The 12,454-nt window shown below is 52.3% G+C and overlaps 1 protein-coding gene, 1 long non-coding RNA gene and 1 other non-coding gene across 4 annotated transcripts in view; 2 read left to right on the top strand and 1 right to left on the bottom strand.

Moving 5' to 3' along the window:
- CCM2 (CCM2 scaffold protein) overlaps positions 1-1,431 on the bottom strand; it is a 58,487-nt gene extending 57,056 nt beyond the window's left edge. The window contains exon 1 of one of the 2 annotated variants that reach the window (XM_070046269.1): positions 1,296-1,431. In XM_070046269.1, the coding sequence (XP_069902370.1) occupies positions 1,296-1,325 (30 nt within the window). In that variant the 5' untranslated portion in view covers positions 1,326-1,431. The remainder of the gene's footprint in view (positions 1-1,295) is intronic. The other variant, XM_070046268.1, reaches the window with a different exon arrangement.
- A 6,450-nt stretch (positions 1,432-7,881) lies between these two features.
- Positions 7,882-11,374, top strand: LOC115860954 (uncharacterized). The gene is made up of 5 exons (XR_009565163.1): positions 7,882-8,037; positions 8,364-8,412; positions 9,659-9,752; positions 10,079-10,299; positions 11,254-11,374. It is a non-coding gene; the product is annotated as an uncharacterized lncRNA (long non-coding RNA).
- LOC115861030 (small nucleolar RNA SNORA9) lies at positions 8,872-9,004 on the top strand. Its single transcript, XR_004042656.1, has one exon. It is a non-coding gene; the product is annotated as a small nucleolar RNA SNORA9 (small nucleolar RNA).
- Positions 11,375-12,454: the final 1,080 nt, after the last annotated feature.

The raw sequence follows: 12,454 nt of genomic DNA, 5'->3' as shown, positions 1-12,454 counted from the left end.
AAGTGAGAGGAGAAGCACTGCACAATTCCCCGAAGACCACCTGGCTTCACTTCATTTCAAATACCTTTTTAAAATGGGACACCTTGTGATGAGTAATCGCCAACTGAAGGACACAGCTGGCTCTGAAGAGCAGAAGATCAGAGGATTTATCAAGGTCTGTTTTAAACTTGCACATAAAAGTGCACACACATTTATTAAAACGAAAATAACAGGTAAGACACTTAGATTATAAAGCCTGTATTTGAAAAAGATACATTTCATTGAAATCCGTTTTACATTTTAATGATAGCTTATCTCACATGGTTATTTGTCTCCTTAAAATGTTGAGTTTCTTTATCAATTACTCTAGCTTGTAATTAAAGCCACATTTTAAAAATTACAAAGACTAAGGAGCCTCTTGAACTGTGTCCTAAATCCAACTGCCAAATGTAACGTCACTGAAATCATTCAGCTGGTATTAGGTAAAGCAAAACTCAACCCGCGCCGGCCGGACCGGACCGTGAACGGGCTGTACCATGAAGAAGTTTTTGCTTTTACTTGGTACCCCAATACTGAAGTCAACTAAGCAGCAAATGTTTCTACATTAACCTTACACCCCATTTTCTCAAGATGCTAACCCTGGAAAACTTTCTGGCCCATAATGGGGTCCAGCTCCTCTGCAGCCCCGGGTCACTGACCCGCGGGCAAGGCCATGTGCAGAGCCTGGGTTTGGGGGAGAGTCACTGACCGGAAGGGGCGGAAAGGCGTGGCTCCTTCCTCCCCCGCGCGCCCGGCCGGCAAAGGACCACCTAACCCCATTGTCCAGGGGCTCGCCTCCTACTCCATCGCGCGGAGACCGACTCCCGCGACCCTGTCCCGGGCCTGACCGTGCGCCGTCCACCCGGGGTCCCCGGCCTGCCCGCCACGCTCACCTCCAACAGTGTGCGCCCCCGGGCCTCCCCACGCCGAACTTCCAACCTGGGGCCTCCCCACGCCGGACTCCCACCTCGGAACTTCCCTTGCCGGGCCTCCCTACGCCGGACTCCCGCCCGGGACCTCTCCACGCTGGAGTCCCACCAGACTCCTGTCCCGCACCTCCCCACGCCGAACCTCCCAAATCAGAACTCCCCTCCACGGACATCCCCAAGCCAGACTTTCCCACGCCCCGCACTGGCAGACCGACGGGCGGCCCCGAGGAACCCTCCCGTGTTCCCCTCGCCCCCCGAACCCCAGCTCCTCCGCCTTCCGCCTGCCTCGGTCTGGGGTCCAGCCCGCCCCCCACCCGGCCTTCGGGAGGACGCGCCCCGCATGCTCACCTTCTTGCCCTTCTTGCCCTCTTCCTCCATGTCGCCGCGAGCGGCCCCCGCGGCCCGGCCCGCCCCGGGAGCCCCGCGCCGCCCGCTGCCGCTACATGCTCGCCCGGGCCCCGCGGCTGCTGCCGCTCCTGCGCCGCTTGCCTGGCCGCAGTCTCCGCCCGCGGCCGCCAGGGGCCGTCCGCGCCCTGCACCCCGCACCCCGCACCCCGCACCCCGCACTTCCGGGCCGAGGGCGCGGCCCCGCCCCCGCGAGCACGCCCCTCCCCGCGTGCGCACGCCCCTTCGGCCCACACGCCCCGCCCCCAACCCTTGTGAGCGGCCGAGAACGCGCCTGCCCTACCCACCCCTTCAGGGCCGCGGGAGCGCGCCTATCGCGCCCCTATCCCGCCGCACTTCCTTCAGGGAGGGCCCGAGCGCGCCTGCCCCGCCTTCAGCCCACCCTCCCGGCCCCTCAGGGCCAAGGGAGCTGCTCCAGCTTTTCAATTCTGCCGCCATCTTTACGGCAGCCAACTTCCCAGCCTGCCTGGCGCTCAGGGAGAGGGAGCTCAGGCCAACAGGAAGCAGAGGACGGGGCCGGTGGGAGGGGTGGAACCTGTGGGGAAGGGGAGGACGGGAAGGGGGGGGGGTGTGGGGCTATAGGAAGGGGGCCTGCGGAAGGGGAAGGCGGGGCTGACAAAAGGGGCGGGGCCGCGGATGGGAGTGGCCGGCGAGAATAGAAGGGCGTGGCCTGCGGGAAACCGAAGGCGGGGCCTCCTGGAGGAGCCGGGCCTTGGGGAAGGGGCGTAAGATCCACTCCCTTTTCTTTTCTCGTTTTGCCTTCCATTCCTGCGGCCACAGTGAAGCTTTTTTCTAAGACTTCGTCTGTTCCAATGTCAGACTTCCTTAGGCAAACCCGTCAGGAAAGTTTAAATACAACAGCGAGCCCGTCCGGACCTTATCAGAATAAAAGGTGGAACCTTAACAGTCACTTATAAATAACTGCCACCTTTCACAGATGAGGTCCCAATGGGTTGGTTTGCCCAAAAGCACACTGCAAACTGGAGTCTGCAGCAGCAGTCCCACTATTTTGCCACTAGACTAAGCTGGCAGTAAGAACCTCGCAGCACAGCTAGAATGTAAACTGACACCAAACCAGTATTTGTCTCAATTGATTTTTTTTTTAAGAGTACTGTCTCCTGTGCCAGTGGTCAATATATTGTCTCTCAGCTCCACATTCACTCTCATTTCTCTTCGCGGCATGGAGCTGGGCCCTTTGAGCATTCCTGCTTTGCCAGGTGGCCCAGTGTGAAGCTTTGCCAGGAGAAACTGCTGGGAGGCAGTGCAGGAGGAAGGGGCTTTGCCACCTGGTTCCGGTGAGCTTTCTTGGCAGACACCTGCAGAAAGAGGCCTCTGAAGCGCCTACCTCCCTGCATCAAGGGTAGCTTCTCCAGCTCTGGGTTCTGCGAAGCACCTGGCTCTGCAGTGCGGGGCTGCCAGCAGTACCCAGTACCCAGCAGCTGGCAGATTCCTCCAGCACCCACGCTGGGAAGTTTTATATCCGAGTGGTCATCAAGACACCTCCATCAACAGTTTTCCAGAGGGTGGACTTCAGCCAGTTCTGCCAGCACTTCTCTGCCATTCGGTGAGCTGAAGCTATTCTCTCTCCAACAAAGTCTGGCCCTGAGCCCTGGGAGGAGGGGGAGGGGGTCTTCCCTAGACAGCCCTCAGAACAGTAGCTGCTCCTTATACCTACTGTTTGTTTTTATTTCATTTATTTATTTATTTAGGCTACATCGGGCCTTCATTGCTGCACGTGGGCTTTCCCTAGTTGCGGTGCTTGGGCTTCTCATTGTGGTGGCTTCTCTTATTGCGGAGCATGGGCTCTAGGCACACGGGCTTCAGTAGTTGTGGTGTGCGGGCTTAGTTGCTCCACGGCATGTGGGACCTCCCCGGACCAGGGATCGAACCCGTGTCCCCTGAATTGGTAGGCGGATTCTTAACCACTGCACCACCAGGGAAGTCCCGTCCTACATTTTAAATCAATTCTGACAATATCTACCTGGAGAGAGCAAAACATCTCAGGGCTCAGTCCCATAAGACTGCCCTGCCCCCCACTTCAGATGACAATTGAAAGTCCAGGTTGTTACCTGTGCTTCTGACCAGCTATAAATTGGAGGTTCCCAGGACCCCCTCCTTGGGTGCAATTAATATGCTAGAATGAATCACAGAACTCAGGAAAACACTTTACTGTTTACCAGTTTATTATAAAAGGATATGATAAAGATACAGATAAACATACAAATAAAAGAGATGCTTAAGGGTTTCCCTCGTGGCGCAGTGGTTGAGAGTCCGCCTGACGATGCAGGGGACGCGGGTTCGTGCCCCGGTCCGGGAAGATCCCACATGCCGCGGAGCGGCTGGGCCCGTGAGCCATGGCCGCTGAGCCTGCGCGTCCGGAGCCTGTGCTCCACAACGGGAGAGGCCACAGCAGTGAGAGGCCCGCGTACCGCAAAAAAAAAAAAAAAAAAAAAAAAAAAAAAGATGCTTAGGGTAAGGTATGTGGGAAGGGGTATAGCTGTCTTCTGAACACACCATTCTCCCAGCCACCCCCCACGTGATCGGCAACCTAGAAGATCTCCGAACCCCATACTACTGGAATTTTATGGAGACTTCATCATATAGGCATGATCAATTATTAACTCTGTTTTGTCTCTGGAGGATGGGGAGGTGGGGCTGAAAATTTCAAGCTCCTAATCATGGTCTTTCTGGTGACCAGCTCCCATCCAGTAACCATCCAGGAGCCCACCCAGAGTTGCCTCATTAGAACAAAGACATTCCTATCACCCAGGAAATTTCAAGCGATGTGGGAGCTCTGTGCTAGGAACCGGGGGTAGAGACTAATATATGTATTCCCTATTTTTTCACAACCTGATCCCAGGCTGACCCTCCTCAGGCTGCTCCTACCCATTAGAACGCCTTTGCCTCATTTCCACACACACAAGTCCAGGCTTCAAGTAAAATTTTGCCTACTAATAATCAGATGGTGATAATTTTGGAAATGAAGGAGGACCAACTAAATGAGAACAGGCAAAGGCTATTTGTTCAGAGCTGGCTATAGTGAAGGAGTCAGCCACCATCACGTGCATCTGGCAGAGACCCAAAGGCAGGCAGAGGAGTGGCAGAGCTTCCTAGTGAAAAAGTCGGGGGTGTGGCCTGGGGAGGCTGGAGGTGGGCTACCTAGAAGTGGGGTATCCATGCGATTGATTGGAGGACTGTGTAGGGCTTTCTCTGGTTGGTCCTAATTTAGAAGTGGGAACAAAAATTAGGGATGCTGTAAATTATTGACCAAGTTCTGGCCATTTGGCTTGCTTGGAGGTTATCATTTGCTTTCCTGGATTACTAGAGATAGCAGTCTGACTCCCTCCAGGTCTGATTTAACAACAGCCAGCTTCCTGGGCTGGCTACTGTAGAGAAGGGGTGGGTTCCCTGGGCTGGTTGCTACGGTTTGTGGGTCAGAATGCTATTTTTATAAATGGTCAGACCATTGTCTGTGTAGTCAGTCTCTCGTAACAGACATAAGGCTAGCTGCAGTGTTAATTGAGAACAACATTTCTGCCAAGGTCACACCTCGACTGTAAAGTGTCCCAACAACCTCCTTCTTTTTCGTGATTACTGCTTTCTTACCACTTACTTCCCTAGCCTGCTCTGTGGCCCCATCCCATGAACAAAAATGACTGGGACCCAGTTATTCAACTGCCTGCACTTCATGAAAGCCGCAATCTAGAGCTGATCCTCACTTCCCCTCTCCTCTCCTCAGAATTATTCAGGGCAATCCCAAACCTTACAAAACCCCTTTTCTACTCTTGTAACGAGAGGCAGCCCAGAATTCCCTGGGATTCTCCCTTGTTGCAGATTAATAAAACAAACTTCGTTGGACACCTGGTTTGTCCCTGGTGGACTTACCTGTTAGATTTTATCACCCAGCTCAAGTATCACCTCTTCCACTAAATCTTTGGATGAAATTTTTTCCTCCCCCGCTCCCAAAGCACTTTATTCATATGTCTCTGATGTTAACCATGTTAGGACATTCCTGTACTAGATCGTTAAGTTCCTGTAAAGATAGGGACTGTGCGGGATTCCTCGTTGTGTCTGAGAGTTCTAATGAAAGGAATGATGTGCACCAGGCCAGACTAAGATGGAAAGGCACTGACATCACCTGGAGACACCTTTGTACAGATGCTTCCTAGCTAGAGTTTTCGAAAAATCCCTGAACAACTGAAAATTTACCCTCAGTTGACCTGTTCAAAGACAGTTTCCTGGACTCACATCTTTACAAGATTCCAGCTCTTTATTTTTTTTAAGTGAATCTTTTCACCGTTTCCAAGGCTGACTGCAGCTTTTTCCTTTTTGTCCCTCTCACTTGTCGAGAACTAAATAGCTAGCAAATAACTACCTAGATGTCTCTGAGTTGTTCTTCGACATATGCCATGCAATACTTCATACCATGCTGTGCATGTGACAAATCCAGTATTGACTTAGTTAGTGAAGAAAAGAATTTCTTTAGAGTTGATTCAAGTGAATTCTCAATGCATTTATAATATCCAGTTTCCAGGCCTGTAAATGATAAAGGACCAAACCAACGCTAAATCATAATGACCCCTTGGAAATAGAGCCACCCTGTGTGCCTCCGGTGAAAGAAACCTTGTAAGCCCTACTTTGATACCTCCTTGCTTATTACCTTCTGTTTTTTTTAAATTTATTTATGGCTGCGTTGGGTCTTTGTTGCTGCGCGCAGGCTTTCTCTAGTTGCAGCGATCAGGGGCTCCTCTTCATTGTGGTGCATGGGCTTTTCACTGCGGTGGCTTCTCTTGTTGCGGAGCTCTAGCTGCACGGGCTTCAGTAGTTGTGGCACGTGGGCTCAGTAGTTGTGGCTTGCAGGCTCTAGAGCGCAGGCTCAGTAGTTGTGGTGCACAGGCTTAGTTGCTCCGTAGCATGTGGGATCTTCCTGGACCAGGGATCGAACTCGTGTCCCCTGTATTGGCAGGCGGATTCTCAACCGCTGAGCCACTGGGGAAGCTCCTATTGCTTTCTGTGTATTCTTTCGGAGCCAAATCTCTGATTTTCTTTCCAGGCATACATCCCACTTGGCTTGGAAGAATAATGGAGTTACTCTTTGGAGATGTGGTTTTAGAAAAAGTTCTTTTCAATATTCTGATAAGTACTTAAAAAATTGCTGACAGGTCTGTCTCTCTTTGTGCCAGTCTCATGCAGCCTCCTAGTATAAGGCAATTGAGCTTTGATTATGTGGTTTTTAATGTTTTGGCATCCTTTTTTATTACTTGGATAAAAGTTTCCATGGAACATCTTCCCCTTTCTAGTGAATTTTGTTGGTTATCATATCAGAAAAAAAGCTGTCCTCTTTTAGTCCTTGGCAAGCCCACCTTTTCTGGTCACACATAGACACCCACACTGTCACCCATGTTCTGACCCTCCATAACCAGTTACCTTCCTGGTTCTCTCGATTACATCATGGCAGAGTGACAGAATGGACAGAGCAGTGATCTGAGATAAAACAAGCCCTAGCCGTCTATGAGACCTTGAGCAAGCCACTTAACCCCTTTGGGTGAATGTTAGTCTCCATGTGAGCAATCTGTTCCCACCCTATGTGTCTCATGACATTTAACAAAATAATGGGATTTGTATACTATAAACTGCTTGAATGTATTTACTAGGTGCTATACATAAAATATGAGTTTCAAGTATTACTCAGCTTTTCTTTACAGAACCAAGTTCTTGCTTTCGTAGCCTTATATTCAAGACCTTTGAATATGTAGTTCTTATCCATTGCTCGTCATGGAGAAGACTCTACAATCCTGTTAATGCTTAGCTGTATTTCCAACAAGCCACGCCCTTTCCAGACTAAGTACCTTCCAATGCGCTTTCCTCTGCCTGCGTGGAAGAAATATATTTAAACCCCAAATTTCCTCGCAACGCAGAGAACCTCTCCACAAAGACAGAATGTGATGCACATCACAGTTAAAAGGGACGCAAACACAGAAAGAAACCCCACTCTTCCGTATAGTTAAGGGCAATTTGGAGTCAGGTGACAAGTGGGCCCTTAGCCTCCCAGGACACTGGGAGATCAGAGTTTCTCCCCCTTGACAATAACATTTCAGAAAGAGTGTTCCCAGGCCCTTGGGAAACAATCCTGAGTCGTGAGACTAGCCGTGGGCATATTTAGCCATTAGGGATTGACATTCTTTTGAAAAGGGCAGAGAATTCAATTCTAAAAGCAAAGGGGGTGTCTTCCCCTATTCTGAACAGGGACCAAGCGTCCAGCTTCTCACTTGTGCGACCTTCCGCCTGCACCAGCCTGCCGCGCCCAGCTCCCCGCTGGCTGCCGTCCTCCTGTTCCTTTACGAGGCCCGCTTCCCCGCCTTCCTGGGTCCCCCAGTTCCTCCCGGGGGTAACAGGAACGCGGCGCGCCCCGTCTCCACCGGTTTACTAGACTTCCGCTCTCGGCCTCACAAGGGACTACCGAGGGGCGCAGCTAACGCGCACCCAGCCTCGCCCTGGCGCCCCTCGTGACGTCATCTCCCAGGGCCGCGCGGGTCACGTGACGCCACGTGCGTCTGCCAGCGGGCGGCGGGAGCGTGCGCGGCTGCACCCATGGGTGGCAGTTGGGGTGAGGCTGCTCCTTGGGGTCGTGGCCATCCAGTGCCATCAAGGGTCCCAGGCGGTGTCTGCCATCTACTGAGGCCAGGTGAGGGTCGTAGGGCGTGCGGGCCTTGCTGGGATGCGAGGTGCGGGGCGCCGGGCCCAGTTGGAGCGGGCGCGCCGTCTCCAAGTTATTCCGCGCTTGGCTCCGTCGGTCCGGTGATCGTTGCGGGTGCTTGGCCTGGGCCGTTCCGCCCTGCGGTTGGAGCGAGGGTGGTTCTAACCGAGCTTCTGAGGGTCCCGTTCGGAGTACACATGTGGCCTTGGCAGGCAGCGCCGGGAGGAATGGGCTCGTGGGTATAGCCTCCCAAGGGGCGAGAACTAGGAAGGCGACACGAGACCTTGCTTGAGCTGACCCCGTGCCCCCTCCAGGTGGACGGCCCTCGACTGCTCCGCAGCAGATGATCTGTAAGATGACCTGGTAAGTGACATTGCTCCGGCCCCAGCTCCCCATTCCCGGAACTGGGCCCGCAGTTCTTCTCCACCATTATTTCATGGGTAAAATGAGGATAGAGTCAACTTTTGTGTCATGGTCTACAGTTCTGCGAAGACTGTGGAAGAAAACTCGATTTTGTGTAATGAGGTGGTGATAAGGATATTTACAGGGTCGTAAGGAATGAAGTTAAAGTTAACTGCTGTCCTTTCAACTGCTTGACAAAGCTGCCTCTCCCAAGGCTCCTTCCCTTACTCCCTGAGCCAGAAGGGATTGCTGTCCGGAGTCCTTCCCTTCCTACTATTGGTCAGTTATCTGTGTCCAGTGGGTAAACCCAAGTAGGCCTAATTCAACCCGTGATCTCTTGTCCCAGTTTCTGGTCCCGGCTGGTGCTCAGAAGGAGTACGGCTGTCTGTCCAGAGCTTTAGGGGCTGGAAGGAATGTGGGCTGCAAGCCTCCAGCGTGCTTGGGTCTGCAGTGGCCCTGTGCATTCCTACAGTGCTTGCAAGAAAAATTTTGAAACGGTTTGAGGCCTTGCCCTGCTCCATCCAGAGCAAGGTTATAGAAATTTCAGACACTTCCCTGCTGCCTTCCCTATCTGGTGTGCTGGGCAGCATACAGACCTGTACTGTCTGATGTGGTGACCACTTGACACATATGGTCAAATTTAAAACTCAGTTTTTCATTCCCCCTACCTACATTTTTAGATGCTCAGTAGCCACATTTGGCAAGTGGCTACTATATTGCACCAGGCAGATTAGAGAACGTTGATGTCTTTGCCAAAGTCGTTTTGGATTTTATTTAGGTGTTTGCTGTTCCGGGCTTGTGGTCAATTTTATTGTATTATTTTATTATATCCTTGAAACAGAAGCCTTACAGAAGTTGAAAGTGAAGCTCAGAGAGAGTCGTAAAGGTGAAGTTAGACCCGCAGCAGGGAATAAAGAGTAGAAAGGAATGATAGGGATGGGCCCTGCCCTTTGGGACATTACCATTTGCGGGTAAACCAAAGAGAAGCAAAGGCTAAATTCTGCAGTGGTGGAATGGAGGGAGGGAGGGAGGAATGGAATCCAGAAGCGGGTAGGAAGTTTTGGTTCTAGGGAAATGCCACTGGGCCTTGCCTTGGGGCGAGGGCTGTTGGGTACAGGCAGGGATATGGCCAGCATGGTCATAGCAGGGCAGCACAGCTCCTATGCTCCTGCACGGCGGGGGTCACACCACACCTTCTCCCTTGAAGGTCAAGGCTTCTAGCAGACTCGGATCTCTCTCTTCAGTCCAAGTGCAAATGCTGAACACACCAGTCTCCTGGGGCTGCCGTCGGGACACTGTCGGTGAGTCTCATGGTTCTGCAGTCCTAGGAGCGAGGCACTGGCTGCCCTTTGACTTTCTTTTCAAAGATGTTCAAATAGACAGCCTGGGTATGTACGAGCTAGTACTTCCAGAGCAGAGAGCAGGCCTGCCCACTGTCGACTGTAAAAGATTTGGCTTTCCTGTGCTCAGGGTGCCTTTTCTGTGGTGCAGCGCACTGCATTGCGAGTGCCTTCTGGTTCCCCTTGTGTCACCCGAAGGGAAATGGGGCTGGTGGAGAACGCTGGTGCTCTGTCAACCTACTGCTGTGGTGAATAATCAACTGTCTTTGCTTTGTGTCTCCTACCAGCTTCCATGTAACTGATGGGCTACCTTGTCACGTGCCATTGCTGGGGGGGTATGTCAGACCCTTCACAGTTCCTGAAAGCACAGCCTCCCAACCCCCAACAGACTCTGCCCTGTGTTCCTGCTCCAGCTTCAGCAGCAGAAATCCCAGGATGTGAGAGCTAGAAGACACCTGAGAGATGATCCCTTCCAAGGACGACAGGTTCTTCTGGGGACTCTGCAGTGGTAAGTGTGCAGGGTCTGGCCTAGCAAATCACTTCACTTCCATTTTATATGTTAATTTTCCATAAGTCCCCTTGTCAAGAGGTTCAAAACCATACATTTATCCTTACCTTCCCATGTTGTAAGTCGGGTGATTGAGTGTCAGATGAATTGTCTTTAAGCTCCCGAGACTGTTTTGTGGACAGATAGTTGTCTACTATCTAGACTCGTGGAGGTCTGATTCTTTGGCATGGCATTTTGATTGCCTTTGTGGTTTTGGATTCAACCTGCAGCCTTTTCCCCAAGAATCTCCTAGGTCAGTGGTGTGTGAGCCTGGAAAGGGTGGGCTGCTACTGAGTCTCTGTCACAGAGGCCTCTTGGCACATGGTGGAGTCAGGAGTGGGAACTCAGGTTCATTTCTGTTTATTGCCACTCAGTAGCAGTTGGCAATTACAACAATCCCTGGCTATATCCTCACATCACTTTATTTTAACAGCAGGCCTCCAAGTTGTTTCCTTGTTTTGTTTTTTTTTTTGTTTCTTTGCGGTACGCGGGCCTTTCACTGCTGTGGTCTCTACCGTTGCGGAGCACAGGCTCCGGACGCGCAGGCTCAGCGGCTATGGCTCACGGGCCCAGCCGCTCTGCGGCACGTGGGATCCTCCCGGACCGGGGCATGAACCCGTGTCCCCTGCATCGGCAGGCGGACTCTCAACCACTGCGCCATCAGGGTAACCCCTGTTTCCTTGTTTTTTATGAAAGAGGAAGTGGGAACTGAGGTGGTGGCCTGCCCACACTGACATACCTGGTGAAGGTGCAGCAGAATTTGAACCCAGGCCTTTGCACCACAGTTCTCTGAGCAGGTTCAAATCCTCACTTGCTCCCCTTCCAGGAGTCAGGAATTTCTGGTTCTTGGCCCATCTGAGGTGTGGGTGGCTCAGGGCCAGGTGTGCATGTCTGACTGACCTTCTCTGACCCCAGGTTTCGGTGCCGTGTTGTCTGCTTCCAGAACAAGGATCTTCACTGTACATCAGGACCCAGGCCCCTCTGACATCTCCTGAATGAGAAACAAGGGATTTAATAAAACAGTGTAAAATTTGTAGTTCAGTCCAGCCTCTGTTTCTGTTAGGTACAAAGAGGAGGAGGGCCCTCCCCTCCTTGAAGGAGTTTCAGCCAAGTTTGAGGGGGCCCCTGGGGTGTCTCCCACTCTCATTGCTTTTGAGACTGCAGAGTGGGTAGTAGGGCACCACTCCTGGAGTAGCTTCCACTGGCTTGATGGCGTTCTCTGTCTTTTGTCCTCTTCACCAGTGTGGGTCAGACTCGGTTATGCACCAAAGTGTTGAGTCCACGGTGTGTGGATTGATACTTTTAGGATGAGTGATGCACCCTCACGATCTATTTCATTTGATAAATAACTTCACAGTGGAAGCCCATTTAGCTCAACGTTGTGACCTTTTCGAGGAGTGTCAGCAGGTTAGGCCAAGGCCGACTGAGCTAGAAAAGATTCAGTGAGCTGCGTTTACATTCAGTTTGTTAGTGATGTTGTGAGTGGAAAAGTAACCAAAGGTCCCTCCACCGCAAGTCACTGCAGCTACACCCTGAGGGGGCGGGGGCATAAAGCTTCACAGCTCCGAGCCGGGTACCAGGGGGACCGCTTCTGACAGCCTCCCGAGCGCCGTCAGAGGGTGAGCTGTGTGGCCTCTGGGTACATGCCGCTCCAGGGCACCTTGGCAGGGCCCTTCCCTGCAACTACCCAACAGTGTGTGTGCTCTGAGATGAGGTGGAAGTAAAAGCAAATCCTAAAGTGGATACAGTTGTGTAGGGGAACTGAGAAACAAAGGGACTGGGGACCTGCTACAGAGGGCAGTGGCACCAGCAAGGGGAGCCAGAGTAAGGGACCATCGAAGGGACTGGATAGAGGGCGGCATCTTGAAATCGACCTAGGTCGGAAAATGAGAGTGAAACTGCTGCCCTCAGCCCCCAGGGCCACCTCCCTGCCGTCCTTCCATCCTCACTTGACCACCTGTTCCACCTGTCACTGTGCCCCAGCTTGTCAGACCCTACCCGGGGAAGCTGCATATAGGGCCACCCTTTGTCCTGCCTGAGACCAGCGGACCCAGAGGTCCAGCCAGACCCAGGACGGGGAAGGATTTCTGGTGAGCTGTCATTGGCCTCAGATAAA

This window comes from Globicephala melas, chromosome 9 (assembly GCF_963455315.2).
Source record: "Globicephala melas chromosome 9, mGloMel1.2, whole genome shotgun sequence".
Lineage (NCBI taxonomy): Eukaryota > Metazoa > Chordata > Mammalia > Artiodactyla > Delphinidae > Globicephala > Globicephala melas.
This window is presented reverse-complemented; position numbering and strand designations above follow the sequence as displayed.